The 19,076-nt window shown below is 33.1% G+C and overlaps 1 protein-coding gene across 2 annotated transcripts in view; it reads left to right on the forward strand.

The window, feature by feature from the left end:
* LOC114340511 (uncharacterized) overlaps positions 1-5,475 on the forward strand; it is a 60,903-nt gene extending 55,428 nt beyond the window's left edge. For both annotated transcript variants that reach the window (XM_028291259.2, XM_028291260.2), the window contains exons 5-6: positions 1,782-2,998; positions 5,223-5,475. In XM_028291259.2, coding sequence (XP_028147060.2) covers positions 1,782-2,998; positions 5,223-5,380 — 1,375 coding nt within the window. In that variant the 3' untranslated portion in view covers positions 5,381-5,475. The remainder of the gene's footprint in view (positions 1-1,781; positions 2,999-5,222) is intronic.
* The last annotated feature ends 13,601 nt before the right edge of the window (positions 5,476-19,076 follow it).

Genomic DNA, 19,076 nt, shown 5'->3' on the forward strand with positions numbered 1-19,076 from the left:
AAATTATCCACGCCAGAATACACTCTAAACTGGAGCTGGATATTAGTGACACTCAATATGGGTTCCGCAATGGAATGGGCACCAGAGAGGCATTATTCTCCTTCAACGTGCTGACACAGAGATGTTTGGATGTTAACCGTTCTCTTTACGTCTGTTTTATAGACTACAATAAAGCGTTTGATAAAGTAAAACATGACCGACTCATGGAAATTCTAAAAACTAAAAACCTAGATGAAAGAGATTTAAGACTAATAACACATCTCTATTACAATCAGTGAGCAATAGTAAGAATAGAAAAAGAAACATCTGAAGAAATGGAAATAAAGAGAGGAGTCAGGCAAGGCTGCATACTATCACCTCTATTATTTAACGCTTATTCTGAAGAGGTAATGCGAGAAACTCTGGAAAATGAAACAGACGGCATAAGAGTAAATGGAGTCTTAGTTAACAACATTAGATATGCAGATGATACAGTAATAATAGCCAATAGTTTACAACACCTGCAAATACTCATAAGTAAAATAGTAAGGTGTAGTAGGGAGTACGGACTCTCTCTCAATATCAAAAAGACGAAGTTTATGAAAATTAGTAAAAACAACCATAATACTAACGAAATCTTGATAGTAGAGGGCCAGCAGATCGAAAGAGTAAAAAAGTACACTTACCTAGGAACACTTATAACCGAAAATAATGACTACTCTGCAGAAATCAAAGTCAGAATCGAGAAAGCACGTTCTAATTTTATGAAAATGAAAAAGGTCCTATGTAGCAAAGATTTAACATTAGCTCTTAAAGTACGCCTAACAAAATGTTACGTATATAGTGTACTATACTATGGACTGGAATCATGGACGTAAAATGTAGAGACAATGAGACGACTTAACGCCTTTGAAATGTGGACCTACAGAAGAATTATGAGGGTTTCCTGGGTAGATAGAGTTACGAACAATGAAGTACTGAGAAGAAAAGGTAAAGAGAAGGAAGTTGAACTTACAATTAAAGAAAGAAAACTACAGTATCTCGGACATGTGATACGGGGCGAGAAGTATGGCATCCTGCGACTCATAATGCAGGGAAAGATAGATGGCAGAAGAAGCATCGGCAGAAGACGAATTTCATGGCTGAAGAACCTGAGAGAATGGTTTGGATGCAGCTCAAAACAACTATTTAGAGCTACTGCCTCAAATATTAAAATAGCTATGATGATTGCCAACCTCCGTAGCGGAGATGGCACCTGAAGAAGAAGAATAAACATACTCTAGACTCTAGGTCATGGCCTGTTGTGAGTATAAATAAAAATTTTACCGGTTATTTCATTCATAGGAGATTCTGACCAATAGAAAGCTACAGACATGCAAATTAAGGTGATAATTTTTGATAATCTCCCGTCGTTAAGCATATTACGTCAGATGCCCTTCGTTGCTACGAAAAAATACATTCAGTGACATTAATGACAAATGTTTTAAAAATTATAAAAGTGATGACTTTCAACCGTCAAATACATATTTATAACAACTGTGTGTTTAATTTCACTAATTGGTACTTACCTATATAAATTACAATAAAATTTTGGTTTTGAACAGTTTTATTCATGAAATAATCCCAAAAAATTGCACTCGATCTCTAAAATTTAAAATTAATATAGAATTTTTGCCCTCGTGACACTTTGACATAATTTCACTCGCCTTCGGCTCGTGAAATTAAAACTGTCAAAGTGACACTCGGGAAAAATTCAATAATTTTAGAGCTCTTGTGCAATTACTACTGATAATTTTTTTTAGGTCGTATGTATCAAGAAGCCCTTTGGTAGAAGTATTTAAAAAACCTGAAGTCATCCTTGTACTAAAAGATCGATTAACAGAAGAATTATCCAACCGTTGGAATGAGTTCGTAGCAAATAATGATCCACTAGAACGACCAGAGTTACTAAAAAGTACCCCAACTTTTTTCCAGTTTGTATCATACTGCCTACTAAGCTTTGTCTCTGTTATTAGAGACTGCAGAAAAGGTTTTAGAGTAATTAAACCAGATGCTTTTTCTAGATTCAAATATGTAGTACAATCTGTGCTTAAAGAAACAGATAAAAGACAAATTGGACCAAAAACGTTATGTCTATCTGTGTTTAAGTCTTTAGATCCAAGAAACTTATTGACGAATCTAGTACAATTTCTGTTTTATATTTTATTGAAAGTTCCTATTCGTCTACCCATAGCTCTTTTTGCAGAATGTCGAGCTTTTTGTACTTGTTTAACTCTAAATTACTGTCCTTATCCAAGGACTACTGTAGGGATCTTATATACATTTATTCCATTATTCTACAATTCTTTAAAAGAGTTTGCTTATATTGCTACAATTTTGTTCAAAGCACCGAAAACCATAATCCAAGATATCCTTCTACAAGACGAATCATTCGAGACTTTCACTCTCTGTGGAAGGAAATCTGTTGCTTGGTCAGATCCCATCAAAACAGAAACCATCAAAGCTGTCGCAAAACAGGCAGGAGTCTCAGAAACTGAGATAATGTTGTCAGCGGTGTCTATGTGCCTTTCTAAATATTTTGTCCAAACCAACCATTATATTCCAACCAAACTACCAATCACGATCAGAAACATTTCTTCTAACTATATCTTTTCTACTGGACCCAATATTAGACCGGAAGATGCTGTTAGTGGTATACTGTGTCTTAGTCTAACTGTTCCTGATCCAAAGAAAGGCACCACAGAAATAGAAAATTTGTTAGAGATAAGAAACAAGTTTAATGCGTCGCTAGAAAACCAAGGACTGTCTCACCTGTTGACGATGTTGCAAACGAAGTTTAGATTTCTGAGTAAATTCTTGCCAGCAACTCTTCTGAGTATCTATTTGAAATATTTGTCAAGGAAGTATGCAGTAAGTGTTGCTGAGATCACCAGTAGGTATCCTAATGTAACACAAAGGACCATTTGGGGACAGGAAGTTAGTAGTGTTATTTATCTAAGACCTCCACAAGCAAACACGTGTAAGTATATTGTAATTGTAACACTTATTTAGATTAATTTACAATACTTTAACTCAATGACAACTATCAATCTCAAATACTCAATTACCTTCTGCTTCTTGTGCTACTCCTATCGGAGATTGGAAATCATCAAGGCTATCCTGACCTTATTTACAGCTGACCTAAAGAGTTCATTAGTGGTGCAGCCAAACTACTCTCTCAAATTCCCCAACCATGGCATTCTTCTACGGCCTGGGTTCCGTTTTCCTTCTATTTTTCCTTGCATTATATTTTGAAGTAATGCTTATTCATGTCCTCTCATCAGGTGACCCAAATAATCGAGTTTTCTTTGTTTTATCGTTAACAAAATGTCTGGGTCTTTTCCTATCCTTCGTATTACTTCAAAGTTTTTGACTCTTTCAATCCAACTTATCTTCAGCATTCGACGGTAGCACCACATCTCGAAACTTTTAATATTTTTTATGTTCTGTTTAAAAGTCCAGGCCTCTACACCGTATAATAGCGTGTTAAATACGTAGCCTTTTTTTAGCATTCTTAATCGTGCTTATATCTCTGTTACAGAAGAATTTTCTCATCTTTATCAAGGTGGCCCTGGCAATTTCGATACGTCTTTTTATTTCATTGTTTTGGTCTCCAGTTTCGTTTATTAGAGTTCCTAAGTATTTGTAACTTGATACTGTTTCAATTTGAATGCCGTTTATACTAATATGTGCTGGTTGTGTCATGATTTTACTGAAGACTATCTTTTTCTTGCAGTACCGTCTCCTGTCGGAGGTTCCCTACCATCACAGCAATCTTAACTTTGTTGGCTGCAGTTCTCCTACGTCCCACATATTTCTTTCCCGAGATTTTTCCTTGGATATTGAAGCTTAGCAGGGAGTACCTTTTCCCTCTCATTATGTGGCATAGATATTCAAGTTTTCTCGTTTGTATGTTTGTAAGTAATCGTTGTAATTCTTCTACTGTTCTTGCAATTAGTAAAGTGTCGTCCGCGTATCGAACATTATTTATATCCTCTCCATTGATTACGATTCCTTCGTTTGCTTACAAAAGGGCTTCCTGGCAGATACTTTCACTATATTCAGTCCATTTTTTTGTATATTTCTGTTATAATTTTCGGAGCATATGATCTTCTTCATCTTGAGCCGTTACCACTTGGTCATCTCCAAAACTTAATGTGTACAAGAAGTTGTCGCGGATTGGTATTCCGATCCCGTCACATTTTCTTTTCCATGATTTTAATATTTATTCCAGGAATATCTTGAACAGTGTCGGAGGGTACCCCGACATAATATCCCGCACACAAAATAGCTCCGACAAAATAGCCTGCAGACAAAATAGCCGCGGAATAATAGCCCGCCGACAAAATAGCCCCGAACAAAATAGCCCCGACAAAATAGCCCCGAAAAAAAAAGCTCCCTTCAGAATTCATCATGAAATAATTCCTTAAAAATACATTTTTTCGGAAATGGTAATTATCCTCTATTCAGATGTTTATCTGTAACCACATTAAATAAAAATTGTCTTTTCAGAGAACTCGAGTCCTGTCTTTCCTGCCTCTTGGAAGTTTGAACATTTAAGTGAAGCGAAAATCAATGTTAATTTATGATATAAACATTTTTTTCTGTTTTCGGGCAACATTAAAATGCATTTTAAATTAAATAAATTAAATACATTCTTCCTTTTTGTCAAATAATTTAAATTAAAAAAAAGTTTTTGGACACCTTTTATAAATAATTATGTAATTGTTTATAAGAGGCTGTTTTAGCCGGGGCTATTTTAGCCGGGGCTGTTTTGACCGGGGCTATTTTGTGTGCTATCTATTTTGTCGGGCCTATTTTGTTTGCGGGCTATTTTGTCGAGGCTATTTTGTGTTCGGGCTATTTTTACGGGGCTTTTTTGACGGGGCTGTTTTGACCGGGCTGTTTTGACGGGTCACGGTGTCGGAGATGTAGAGCATCTCTGCAATAAGCTATTATTTGTGGTCTTAAATTCGTTGGAGTATTGATTGCCGGTTTTTACTCTTACCCTGTTGTTGTTGTAAAGGTTTTTTACGACTTCTATTAACCTCTGAGTTATTCCGATTTCCTTCATCGTGTTCTATAGCTGTTTCTAGGAACCGTGTTATATGCCTTTTTTAAATCGATGAATGCCATGTGTACTAGTCTATTTTTTGCTATTCTTTTTTTCAAAAATATTATCATTAACACAAATTTTCTTTCAGGCATTTCATTATGTTTAAATGAATATTCTGACCACGTGAAGCTGGGTCTTATGTGCGATAGCCAGTTAGTTCCGTATCATACATACTTGGTCAGGAACTTTTCGGAGAATATCCAGAATTTGGGAGAAGCTATCAAAGAAGGTATTGGCATAGAATGATAAATAAAACAAATATTTTAACGGAATCTCATTTTTCAAATCTATCTGTATATAGTTTATACCCAAATGACGATTAAAATTTTTATTTATTTTTAGTTTCTCCTTTTACTCCCCGTTCTTTCACAGACATTGAACGCGCTAAAGGTGATAAAAGAAGTAAGAATAAACTGATTACTAATATTAAAAAATAGAAAATTGCAACTATTTTATAGAATTATAGAATGATATATACACATTTTAATATTTGTAACAACTTATAATAATAAGTGACTCCAACACGAACTGTATATGAACTGTAGAGAGCTGAACATAGACACCAATGACATTGACGACCACCGGGAACAACTAAAACATTGCATACTAGAACCTTGTAAAGATATACTAAAGACTTCCACAAGGAGAAAAGAGGAATGGATGAACGACGAGATACTGAATATGATGGAACAACGGAGACAATATAAGAACAAAGATGACAATAAATACAGGGACATTAACCACGGGATAAGGAAGATGATAAAGCAGGCAAAAGAAAAACACTTTGAAGAGAAATGCAAAGAGATCGAGGACTTCCAAAAAAGATACGATCTATTTAACCTACATAAGAAAGTCAAAGAAATGGCTGGACTAAGAAAACAAAATCTCATTGGTGTACTTCTGGAAAGACACGGGGTTGCTATAACAGAGACCGATGAGAAAGTATAACGTTGGGCAGAATACATCGATGAACTGTTCGATGATGAAAGAGGGTACCTGGAACACATAGAACTTCCTTCAGGAGAATTAGGTCCAGATATTACAAAGGGAGAAATAATACATGCGTTAAAAACAATGAAGAACAGGAAAAGCCCAGAATCTGACATGCTTCCTATCGACCTTTTAAAAATTATAGATGAGCAGCATATTGATGTTTTAGTGGTACTCTTGAACAAAATTTATAGCTCAGGCACATTACACAAAGAATGGTTGACGTCGATCTTTATTTGCCTCCCTAAAAAGAAAAACGCAAGAGAATGCGGCGACTACCGCACGATTAGTTTGATGTCCCATGTCCTTAAGTTGCTACTGAAAGTCATCCATAACCGAATACATATATCATAAACTGGACATAGACATTAATGATGGACTACAATGACCTCAGGATTATATCGAATTTTTACTATAGGCAACGAGCAAAAGTACGTGTTAACGACCAGCTGTCAAAGGAAATTGAAATCAGACGTGGAGTGAGACAGGGATGCGTGTTGTCGCCAATTCTTTTTAATGCCTACCCGGAAGAGATCTTGAAAAAAGCTCTTGAGGGTGAAACAGCTGGAATAAAGGTAAATGGAGTTTGCATTAACAACATTAGATATGCGGATGACACTGTCATATTAGCTGAAAATATTGTGATCTTCAGAGGCTGGTGACCAGAATAGCAGAGTTTGGACAAGAATACGGGCTAACAATGAATGTCAAGAAGACAAAGTTTGTGAGAATATCGAAAACTCAAAGAAATAACGAAAATCTCTTCATAAACGGATCCAATATCGAACGAGTCTACCAATATGCATACCTTGAAACAATGATCAACTCCACAGGAGATTACTTACAGGAAATCAAAATCAGAATAGAAAAGGCTAGAGCAAATTTTAACAAAATGAGAAAAGTGCTCTGCACAAGAGATTTGAAGTTGGAGCTAAGAGTTAGGTTGGCTAAGTGCTACGTTTTCTCGATTTTGTTTTATGGAATGGAAACTTGGACCTTGAATGCTGCATCAATGAACAAACTAGAATCATTCGAGCTGTGGGTGTACAGAAGAATTCTGAAAATATCGTGGACAGAACACGTCACAAACAAAGAGGTTCTGAGAAAGATGAATAAAGAAATGGAAATCCTAAATACCATTAAAACAAGAAAATTGGAATATCTCGGACATATTACACCTGGAGAGAGATACAGCTTGCTCCAATTGATTATGCAGGGAAAGAGAAGCATAGGGAGACTCAGAATATCGTGGCTGCGTAACCTGAGAGAGTGGTACGGATGTACATCAAATGAACTTTTCAGAGCAGCCGTCTCTAAAATACTAGCTATGATAATTGCCGACCTCCGCCGCGGAGATGGCACTTAAAGAAGATAATAATAAGTCTGTTCCTTCTATTTCAAACTTCTTTATGTCATCGGCCCATCTCATTTGTGGCCTTCCTCTACTTCTTCTTCCTAACCACGCTCTCCATTGTTGCATTTCGTGATTCCATCTTTTATCCTTCAGTCGGGCATTGTGTCCTGCGAAGCTCCATTTTAATTTGGCAGCATGTTCTCCTGCGTCTTTTACTTTGGTTTTGCTTCTAATCCACGTATTTGTTTTTTTGTCTATGAGCCTCACCCCGAGCCGAGCATTGATCTTTCCATCGCTCTCTGTGCCTTTACTATTTTATCCATATTGGCCTTGGTGAGTGTCCACGTCTGTGAACCATACGTAAGTATAGGGAGGATACACTGATCGTAAACTCTGGTTCTCAAATATTGTTCTATTTTAGTGTTTTTCAAGATCCAACTCAGTTTTCCAAATCCTGCCCACGCTAACCTTATTCTTCTAGTAATTTTGGCAGTTTGATTTTCTTTGTTAACTTTCATTATATGTACCAGGTAGATGTATTCGCTTACTATTTCTAAATCTATCTATGATATATACATAGTAGATATATAGATACATAGGATATATTTTACCCACTGGAAATATTTGAATAGTTTATTCAAATCTTACGAAGAAAGTAAATTTCATCTGAAGTCTATTCTATGGTTAGGTACATTAATAACAAGATCATCAGTTAAATTGGAGTTGTAGACGCTGGCTTGAAAGAGCAAGTAGAGTAGAACGCGAAGCTGACTATTGAGTAAAAGTCCTAAGAAGAGTTGTGATCACCATTAAATTACTTGCTTCTCAAGGACCTTTTCGTTGATCCCATGAGAATTTAACGAGTCGTCATAAGGGAAATTACTTAAGTTGTCTTGTATACTTTGCTTTTGACAACTTCTTAGCTCAGCATTTACAGAGGAATGCGAATAAAGAAAAAGGTTCATTTAGCTATCTGTCTGTAAATGCTTTACTTAAAAACTACGGATCCATCAAACATATTTTTCCAGTTAAGCAATAATAGACAAGGCACTGCATAATAAAATGGATACCTTTGAGACAGGTTAACTTGGATACTCTATAGGGCTTTTCATTCACAGTCATTTGTTTCGAGCTTCTGTCATGTGTCACATAATATTAATATATCTACGTCATACGTTATTGGTAATACCAATGATACAAATCAAAGACGTATGTCGTAGATATATTAATATTATGTGACACATGACAGAAGCTCGAAACAAATGACAATCGATGAAAAGCCCTATTGACACTAACTTGGGCAAGGATTTTAAAACGAGTGAATGCAACAAGCAAAACGTTAGAAACTGTGGACTTGAACGTGTCAATTGGAGTAAAATTAATGACATTTGAGCTTTGTTGGAGACGTAAGAAATAAATTAAGCGAAATTGAACTAGAAGCCAAAAACATTTTTTTGTGAAGGCAATAATCTCAAACATATTCTATAGAATTGGCCTTCAAAAAACAAAGAGAAAAACATTTTTCGATGAAGCAGTTGAAAGTGAAACAATTTTAAAGGGGCAAGAGATATTCAGAATTGAAGTGCCTATTTAATGTTATATGCCACAATATTTCTCAAAATTTTTTAAAGAGAATATAATGCTACAATCAGCTGTTAGATGTTTTTTTACGCTAAATAAAGAAGAAGTCAAAAAGTGAATTAATATTTTATGCGAGAAATATAAAAAAGATGTTGATGAAACCAAAGAGAACTTGCATAATGAAATTATTCATTTTATAACGTTATGCCAAAATTTTAATAAATATTTGAAAATTTGTTGTCATCCAGGATGTAAAGGCAACTTTTGCCAATTTTTAACTTTACTGAAAGTTTATTTGACGATACCAATTTCTAATGCGTCAGGCGAGCGGTCTTTTTTGGCTTTAAAAAGAATAAAGATACATATATTGAAGATCAAAGGGTCAAGAAAACCTAGACGCATTATCACTATCGTATTATAAAAAATGAAGAAGTGGAGCAACTTAATTTTGATGTAGTTTGAGTATTAATATGACAGTTTTCTGATGCCTAGTCAAGAAAAAAGTGAGCTAATTTTTGTCTTATATATTTTTTAGAATATGTTTTTTTTTTGTTTGTCATGTGTTGTTCCGCAGAACTATCTGTTTTTATTATATTTTTAAATGTATTTTTTGGAATATTTTTTACGTTTGCTATTTTTCTCGTTTGTTTTAAAAATGTATGGGTTTTACAATAAAAGTTTATAGTTAAAGCATGTGTTTTTTTGTTAAAAAAAATGACAACGAATAGCAATGAAGGGGGCCCCTAAATATCTAGTGTCCAGGACCCGAAGTTAGGTTAAACCGGCACTGCGTGTATGTCAATATTGGTGTAATGATTGTTTTGTAAATTCTGCCTTTAATGTTGTTCTGAAGCTATTTTCTTGTGGTAATTAAATAGTTTTGATGCCTTTAATTTCTTTCCCGATATTTTTATTTCACCATATTATTTCATTCAGGCAACCTGCAGCTTTGTTTCCTCTATTCACTTGATCTTCTACTTCTGTTTCGTGCTTTCGGTGGCTATGTAAATATTGTGATGCTTAGATATTTAAACTCCATCACTTTTGCTATTATCTGACCTTCCAGCTCCAATTTACATCTTATTGGATCTGCTGTTATAACCATGCATTTTGTCTTTTTTGAGGAAATTAACATGTTAAATTTTCTGGCGATTATGTTGAATTGGTGCAGCATACGTTGTAAATCATCTTCACTTTGGGAGATTAGTATTGCATCCTCCGCATAGCAGATTTAAATAAATCGACCTATTTTAACCTCAGGAATCTAAGGTTAAGCTATGGCCCATTCTTTACCAAACACCCTGTATACATTGTAAATCCCAAATCACGATTTCCAAAGTTTATACATTGTAAATTATGATTCGGGAGTGCTCCTAGTAGAATTTAACGTGTCTTGCTTTGTTTATTTCTACTGCATCTTGAATGTAAATTTAGTATAGAATATTATTGAAATGGCGACCGCGGGCGGACAGACGAAGCAGAGGTCGACCACCACGCGCTGAAGTGAGATGGAACGAGAACTGCCAGGAACTGGATGATGGTACCTCAAGACAGGGAGACATGGAGAAACTTAGAGGAAGCCTATGCTCAGCGGTGGACAATAACGGCTAGATGATGATGATGAGAGTTGCTTTTATAACCATGCATTTTGTTTTTTGGGGAAATTAACATGTTGAATTTTAATGATGATCTTCTAAATTTAAAACCTTGTTGTTCTTCTGTTAGTGTTATAATTTCATCCAATTTGTTTTTTATCCCTTTGGTTGTTAATTTTAGTGTTACGTTTAATAAATTAATATATCTGTAATTGAATCGTTTATTTCAGAAAGGGGTCAAGTCACAAAAACCTGCTTTTGAGAAAAACAAAAAAAAACGTGTTTACATTCAACAAAAATTTTATTTATATAAAATAAAAATTCTCACTAATAACCTGTATTGTTTGTCAAAAAGTATTGTATTTTTCAAAAATTTATCTTGTTAATTTGTTAAGAAAAAAATAAATAATTTTTTGCACTTGGCCCCTTTCTGAAATAAAGTTGGTGTTTACATTCAACAAAAATTTTATTTATATAAAATAAAAATTCTCACTAATAACCTGTAGTGTTTGTCAAAAAGTATTGTATTTTTCAAAAATTTATCTTGTTAATTTGTTTAAGAAAAAAATAAATAATTTTTTGCACTTGGCCCCTTTCTGAAATAAAGTTGGTGTTTACATTCAACAAAAATTTTATTTATATAAAATAAAAATTCCCACTAATAACCTGTAGTGTTTGTCAAAAAGTATTGTATTTTTCAAAAATTTATCTTGTTAATTTGTTTAAGAAAAAATAAATAGTTTTTTGCACTTGGCCCCTTTCTGAAATAAAGTTGGTGGTTACACAATTTTTAAGCAAGGAGTCATGCGTTGTTTGGCCCCTTTCTGCACTAAACGCTAATTTCTCTGCGCTGCCAAGGCCACACTATGGCAGCAATTGATTCTTTTCTGCAATAAAAGCTGTATTTACGTTTAAATTAAAAAATTCCACCAAAAACTCATTTTGTCAAAATTAGTCACTTGACCCCTTTCTGAAATAAACGATTCAATTCTCCTGGTCCCATTTGTCTCCCCTTTTGAATTAAATAATTTGAAAGACACAATTTTGTGAATTCAAAATAAATTTTAATTTTAAAACAGCTAAAGTTGTAGACTTCTATTTTCTATTACGAAAAAATAGTAGTTGTTTATCTGTTCCCATAAGTTTTAATATCTTTATTACGTTAAAAAAAGATACAGGAAAACAGTAAACAACATTACCTTATTACAACATTACATTATAGGTAAGCTTGTTTTTGCCGTTATTTACCTTTTTTATATCACTAGATAAGTAACCAGGTGTAGGTGTTCAGGTAGATACATTGGACAAGAACAGGTGCATGTATTCGTATGTCCGTGTCCGGCAAGTTCTATGTATTGCCGCGCCGCGCTATAGTTTTGATGGAAAATTCCATTTTAGTCCAGTCGACAGAGACAAAATTAGTCCAGAGAAATAAGATTTTTCTCGTGACACATCCCCCTCCAGGCCGAAACCAAAATTTTTAAGTAGCATGGACATCTATATTAATAACCTTTATGTTTCCTGCAGCCGATTTTGATGATATACATAGTTATAAACAAATGAAGATCAAAAAACGGTACATTTTCGATTTTTTCGTCTATAACCAAAAAGTTAAGCATTTTAAACAAATTTGAGAGTAAGAAACTCATAAATCGTCTAAAAAATTTCAATCTGGCGTTCGCTGAATATGTCTATCCTTATTGGTTGCTTAGAAAATTGCAAAACAAATCATACATTTTGAGTTTTTATAAAGATTCATAACTTATGTAAAAATTAACTTAGAACCTTCTTATTACACGAATTGCTGAGAGTTTTGGTGCTTAAATTATATTTTAAATTTCAAAGCAATTGGTCAAATAGTTTAAAAGATATTTGATTTGTTTATCCCAAATTCATTTTTTTTTGCAACACTACAAGTCAGAAAATTATGAGGTTACAGGTAGACTTCTGACAGTTTATGGAAGAAGAACATTTATACTATTGACTTAATTAAAAAAAATGACAAAAAGTAATTTTAAACAGTGTAAAATTATTTTGCAAAAACACGTAGATTATTTGTCTGTTTATAAACAATTAGAATAACTTTTTAACCGTTACCCGTAGAGAAATTATTTTTTCATATTTGGAAAGACTGAATTTTTATACACATTTAGAAAGAAAAACAATTGCCCTAGGACAATTAGGGACGAAGTTAGCCCCCCCTTTTTTTAATTCACATGTTTTTGCAAAATAATTTTGCAGTATTTAGAATTATTTTTTGTTCTTTTTTTTAATTAAATTAATAGTATAAATTTTGTTTTTTCATAAACTATCCAAAGTATTAGTGTAACTTCATCATTTTCTGACTTATAGCGTTGCAAAAAAAATTAATTTGGAATAAACAAATTAAATACCTTTAAAACTATTTGACCAATTGTTATGAAATTTAGGATATGATTTAAGCACCAGAAGTCTCAGCATTCCGTGTAACAAGAACGTTCTAAGTTAATTTTTAGACAAGGTATGAATATTTATAAAAACTCAAAATTTATGATTTATTTTGCAATTTTCTAAGCAACCAATAAGGATAGACATATTCAGCGAACGCCATATTGAAGTTTTTTATACGATTTATGAGTTTCTTACTCTCAAATTTGTTTAAAATGCTTAACTTTTTGGTAATAGACGAAAAAAGCGAATATTTACCGTTTTTGAAGTTATACTTCTTTACGGGCGTAATGACGGTGAATTTTTATATGGTAAAACCTAGCGACCGGACGCATGCGCATTATAACTTTGTTCTGATTGGATGTTCAAATGACATGACAAAAATTATCCAATATGGCAGCTGTGGCACAGCTGTGGGACTGTGGTTTGGTTATAATGTATGGTTGTTGCGTTTTAAAATTTGTAGGAAGAGAAACAACAAACAAAAAGTTAGTTAATGGTTATACTGCCTTTTTAAATAGTTTTCATATTATATTTTTGGACTTATTTACATAGAAGAGATGATTGTTGCATGCCAATGTGAAAGCCCATCAAACTGTGACTAGTATGAGTGCCGCAGATCTCGCTTATTCAAAGCTAAAGAATCTTACACTGGTAAGTGTTTTATAAATAGTTGATCAAATTTTGTTATGACATTTGAACATAGCCACTTTGCACGATGCAAGTGATTGCGAAATTTATTAGTCGTTATACGGGCTCCGATACCTACCTATTTGAACCTACCAAAATACATAAGTAGTATGTAATACTTTTATTTACATAATTTGATTACCATCAAAATTTCTATCAATATTCACCTAATATATTGTTTTCTTACTCTATGTTTTGTTGTATTTTTTCAATTCTAAATCATTTCAATTCAAAATCAAAATAATTTGATTTACATAAGTTAAAAATGTCAAAAGTTTAATCCGTTTAGTTAGTCGATCTTCGCACATAATGACAAACTGTCTCTGTGGCGAAGCTTTTAATGCGAGTGAACCCCAATACAACGCAAATACCAGCCGCGTGGTAAGTTGGTTCGAATCCCAATAGAAACTTTTATTTTTTTATTTTTTTTTATACATTTTATGATTGTAAGTATATTTATTATATAATTTTATTTTCAGAAAATACGTATTTAGTTAAAAAATTTTTCGACAATTAATGTTCAGAAATCATTTGTGGCATTTTTAATGTGTTTGTGTGTGTTTTATTCTTTTATTATTTTAATTTTTGGCACTGTTTTAATAAAAATGTTTGAGAAGTAGTAAGTATAAATTAGTTTAATATTTAAATAAAATATAAATAAAAAGTATATTAATTTTGTTTATAATCATATACAGTAGAGCGTCGATAATCCGAACCCTGGTAATCCGAACGATCGCTAATCCGAATGCAAAAAAGAGTTATAAAATTAAGAAATATGATCGCGGACCGAATTTTTGGATTTAATATGACAATATGGGCAAAATATGACCGCGGATTTTTGTTTTGTTTATGCAGAAATACATACAATATATTTGTTTATTATGCAGGTGAGGTCTTTTATTCCTTATAACTAAAACGTATGTACATAATATGTACTATGTTTATGAGCTTTGTATGTATTTTGAACATATGTTCGATAATCCGAACAATTTGATAATCCGAACTACCCCTGTACCAATTAGTTCGGATTATCGACGCTCTACTGTAATCATATAATAGAAGTATAACTTCTTACGTGCGTACAAAGTACACACACATTCTTGTTTGATCTTCATTTGTTTATAACTATGTATATCATCAAAATCGGCTGCAGGAAACATATAGGTTATTATTATAGATGTCCATGCTAGTAAAAAAATTTTGTTTCGGCCTGGAGGGTATTGTGTCACCAACAGGATATTATTTTTCCTTATTTCTCTGAACTAAATTCCACTGAATCTTTAACCCTCGCAGGGCCAACCTTTTAGTAGAAACAGCGAGGACCAAGGAGGATCAATAAATGTCCACACATAAATTAATCAAAAACGTGCTTCTTTATTTAAACTAATTTATAAATAACACTTTTATGATATTCCTAGACGTTAATGCAACAGTTAAAAGATATGAATTTATAATTTACCCGGAGCCTTCGGCTTCAGTGGAATTGGCATCATCGTAGGATATAGATACATTTTTGACTTCTTGCTGTGCTTACCGCATACATACTTAGTCCATATGTGGTGAGACCGCTCCCGTCTGAAAAAATTTCTGATTCGGTTTCTTTGTGGATTCTTATTCCAAAAATATCTCCTTTAAACAAACCTGAAGGGTGCCGGGCGGAGTTTTTGGGCAGAAATTGTTAAAACAATTTTTTTAAACAAATACAAAAGATCACCTTTTTTGATCCGAGGAATATTTTTTTAGATTTTTTGGGTCATTCTAAACAAGAAAGGTATCGTGTGATTTTTCTCAAAAATTGCTAGTTTTCGAGTTATAGGCGATTTAAAATTGAAAAATGCGAAAACGCGCAACTCATATTTAAATTAGTATTTTTGAGGTTGCCAAGTACTTGAATTGTAGTTTAAACATTCATTTTCAAGATTCTGCAGACTGATCGGGTCTAACTTCAATTTACACCGTTGTTTTTTAATTGTTAATTATGCGTGACCATTCGATTTTTTTTGCCGGTGCAGAGCGCACTATTTCCAAAAATTTTCTATTTTCCTCCGAAAAATATATTTTTTAGATTTTTCGAGACATTCTAAATAAAATAGGTGTCTTGTCATTTTCTCAAAAGTTAATAGTTTTAAAGTTACAAGCGATTTACATATTAACTTTTGAAAAAAATGACAAGAACCCTATTTTATTTATAATGTCCCGAAAAATCTAAAAAATATATTTTTCGGAAAAAAATAGAAGATTTTTGTAAAAAATCCGCGCCGCACCGGCAAAAAAATTGGATGGACACGCATAGTTAACAATTAAATAACAACGGTGTAAATTGAAGATAGACCCAATCAGTTTGCAGAATCTTGAAAATGAATGTTTAAACTACAATTCAAGTATGTACTTGGCAACCTCAAAAATACTAATTTAAATATGAGTTTTTAAGCCTTGAAAATGCGTATTTTCGCATTTTTCAGATTTTAAATCGCCTATAACTCGAAAACTATCAATTTTTGAGAAAAATCACAAGATACCTTCATTGTTCAGAATTACCCAAAAAATCTAAAAAAATATTCTTCTGGTCAAAAAAGGTGATCTTTTGTATTTGTTTAAAAATATTGTTTAAACAATTTCTGCCCAAAAATTCCGCCCAGCACCCTTCATATTTGGTTAAAGGGGACATTTTGAATAGGAATCCACAAAGAAACCGAATCAGAAATTTTTTCAGACGGGAGCGGTCTGACCACATGGACTAACTTGCATTTTGAACAAACTACGGTTGTTTTTGCCCACTTATTGGCCGTTTTCTTTTAGATTTTGCTAATTTGACACATGAATGATATCGTCCCTTTCCATTTTGGGATGGTGTGGAAGGTATTCAAGGGGATTATTTATAGAGCACCGTCAAGTTTTTATAAAAGTATGAGGAAATGAATTAAATTATAAAAATGCTAATTATGCTATCTAATAGGGCAGTAGTAGTACGCCGACAACTACTAATTATTTGTGATTTTTAGGAACAAAGGTATTTAGAAAATCGGATGTAATGCACTGTTGTGGATACTTTTTAACACTCCTTGGTCCTTCCAGGGTTAAAAATCATATGAACAAGCTGAATTTTGCCGAAAATGTCAAATTTAGGACCCCAAAAAGACGCAAAAGAGTTTGATACTCCTACCCCCTGAGCTTTCCCCTAAAACCGCACCTTATAAGGTAATTATCGGGAAACATGGATTTAACAAAAATGATTTTCGTTATGATTTTCTGTACGCCATAGACAAAAATATTTCAACAAGAAATGTAGCTGAGATAATTTTGAACAAAAATAATTTTTAACACTGTTTGCCTAGAATGAACCGTTCTCTCAGAAACAATGTCCAAAGCGACCAGCCATTTTGGATGTCAGATAAAATTTGTATCAACTCCACGATAAAAATGCGAAATCTTTTGATCATAGTGTCCTACCGACAAAAATCAAAATGAGTTTTAAAGGTCAATACAATAATGCAGGTTTCGTTTGGAATATTTGCATTTTGCTGCAAATGAAGTCAGTTTCTGGTGGTTTCAGTGGTTCAAACAACCAATGCTTGAGCCACTCTGTATCTGGAAATACTTAAGGGATAACTTTAATGTAATAAAAGCATTTTGGTAAAATTGTGGGTTGTGGGTTAGGCCATTTTGGATCAGATAGCGTTATTTAAAAAGGACTAATTACAATACGCCATCTTCAAATAGCTCTAGCTCCCTTATAGCCCAATAAATGACCGTTTTGGAGTGTAATTTCTAGGGGCAACTCCGAATTGCATGAAAATTTGGATTTAGGTTCTACTTACCCTCCACTTCAAAGTTGAATTTGTGCCGTTGGTTGCTTTTACTTGGGGGGTGACATTTACCCCTTCTCGGGGGGTGAAAAAGGCGTGCTTAAAATAAGGCCGGAAATAGATAAATTGACTTATTTTAAGCACCTTTTTTTTCAATAAAATTTTTTACCTAAGTCAATACTTTTCGAGTTATTCGCGATTTAAAATGTTGATTTTTCGACAAAAAAACTACGTTCCAGACGGTTTTTCCCAAATAACTCAAAAAGTAAATATTTTATCGAAAAAAATATTTTTAGCAAAAGTGTAGCCTATAAAAAAAACGAAAAAAATGGTGTACAATTAAAGTCTACAAATTGAGTAGAAGCAAAGTTGTAGCTCATGAAAAATACGTTTTTATTCGTCTAATTCGAAATAGACAAATTCAACGCGGAATCACCGAAGAAAGAAGCGTTTTTCGGGAAAACCTTATTAACATTTTTAAAGTATCGAAAAAAGCTTATTATTTTTTTTTACAAAAGTTTACAGCATCAAAAATAAACGAGCTACACTGAAAAAAATGTTGGCCCCTCTTTTTGGTAAAAAAAATCGTGAAAACCTCCCTCTATTTAGCACCCTAAATGAAATTAATCGTTTGGATTTACCATCTATTTTAACTGTATGTGTATTGTTTATATGATCTGTAAGTTTGATTGGTTTGAAGTGCTTATTTTTGAAAACATTTGGTTTTATAGTAAAAAAAAATTTTCTAAAAATTTTTGAAAAAATCCATTTTTTCAAACTAACTTAAAAAGTATTGGTGATAAGAAAAATCTTAAGGAGTAAAAAAATGTAGGTTTTGCTATTATAAATATGCTAGTTTCATTTTGTTTCTCCGTAAGACAAAAATTGGTTAAGATATGGCTTTTCAAAATTTGCATACACTCGTGATTAGTGACCCATCCAAGCTTTCTCAATTATAACCCTTTCAAAAATAAACACTTTTAACCCGTGAGACTGACAGATCATATAAAAAATAGAGGTAAGTAGGTAAGTAAATTGTTTGTAAAGCGGTAGCGATTAATTTCATTTGGGGAGCTAAACACGGCGAGATTTTCCTGATTTTTTACAAAAAAAAGAGTGTAAACTCTCTGTAAAAAAGAGTGTAAAAAGAGTGCCAACTTTATTTTGAGTGTAACTCGCTTATTTTTAATGCTAAAACTTTTGTTAACAATTAAAACAAAGCTTTTTATAAACACTTTAAAAAAGTTTAAGTGGGTTTTTCCCGAAAAATGCTTAATTTTTCGGTGATTTCACCTTGAAATATTCGATTTGGAATTAGACGAATAAGAACGTATTTTTCATGAGCTACAGCTTTGTTTTTATTTAATTGATAGACTTTACTGATACACCATTTTTTGGGTTTTTTATACGCTACACTTTTGCTAAGGATATTTTTTTCGATAAAATATTTACTTTTTGAGTTATTTGCGAAAAACCGTCTGAAAACGTTGTTTTTTTGT

This window comes from Diabrotica virgifera, chromosome 8 (genome assembly GCF_917563875.1).
Source record: "Diabrotica virgifera virgifera chromosome 8, PGI_DIABVI_V3a".
Classification (NCBI taxonomy): domain Eukaryota; kingdom Metazoa; phylum Arthropoda; class Insecta; order Coleoptera; family Chrysomelidae; genus Diabrotica; species Diabrotica virgifera.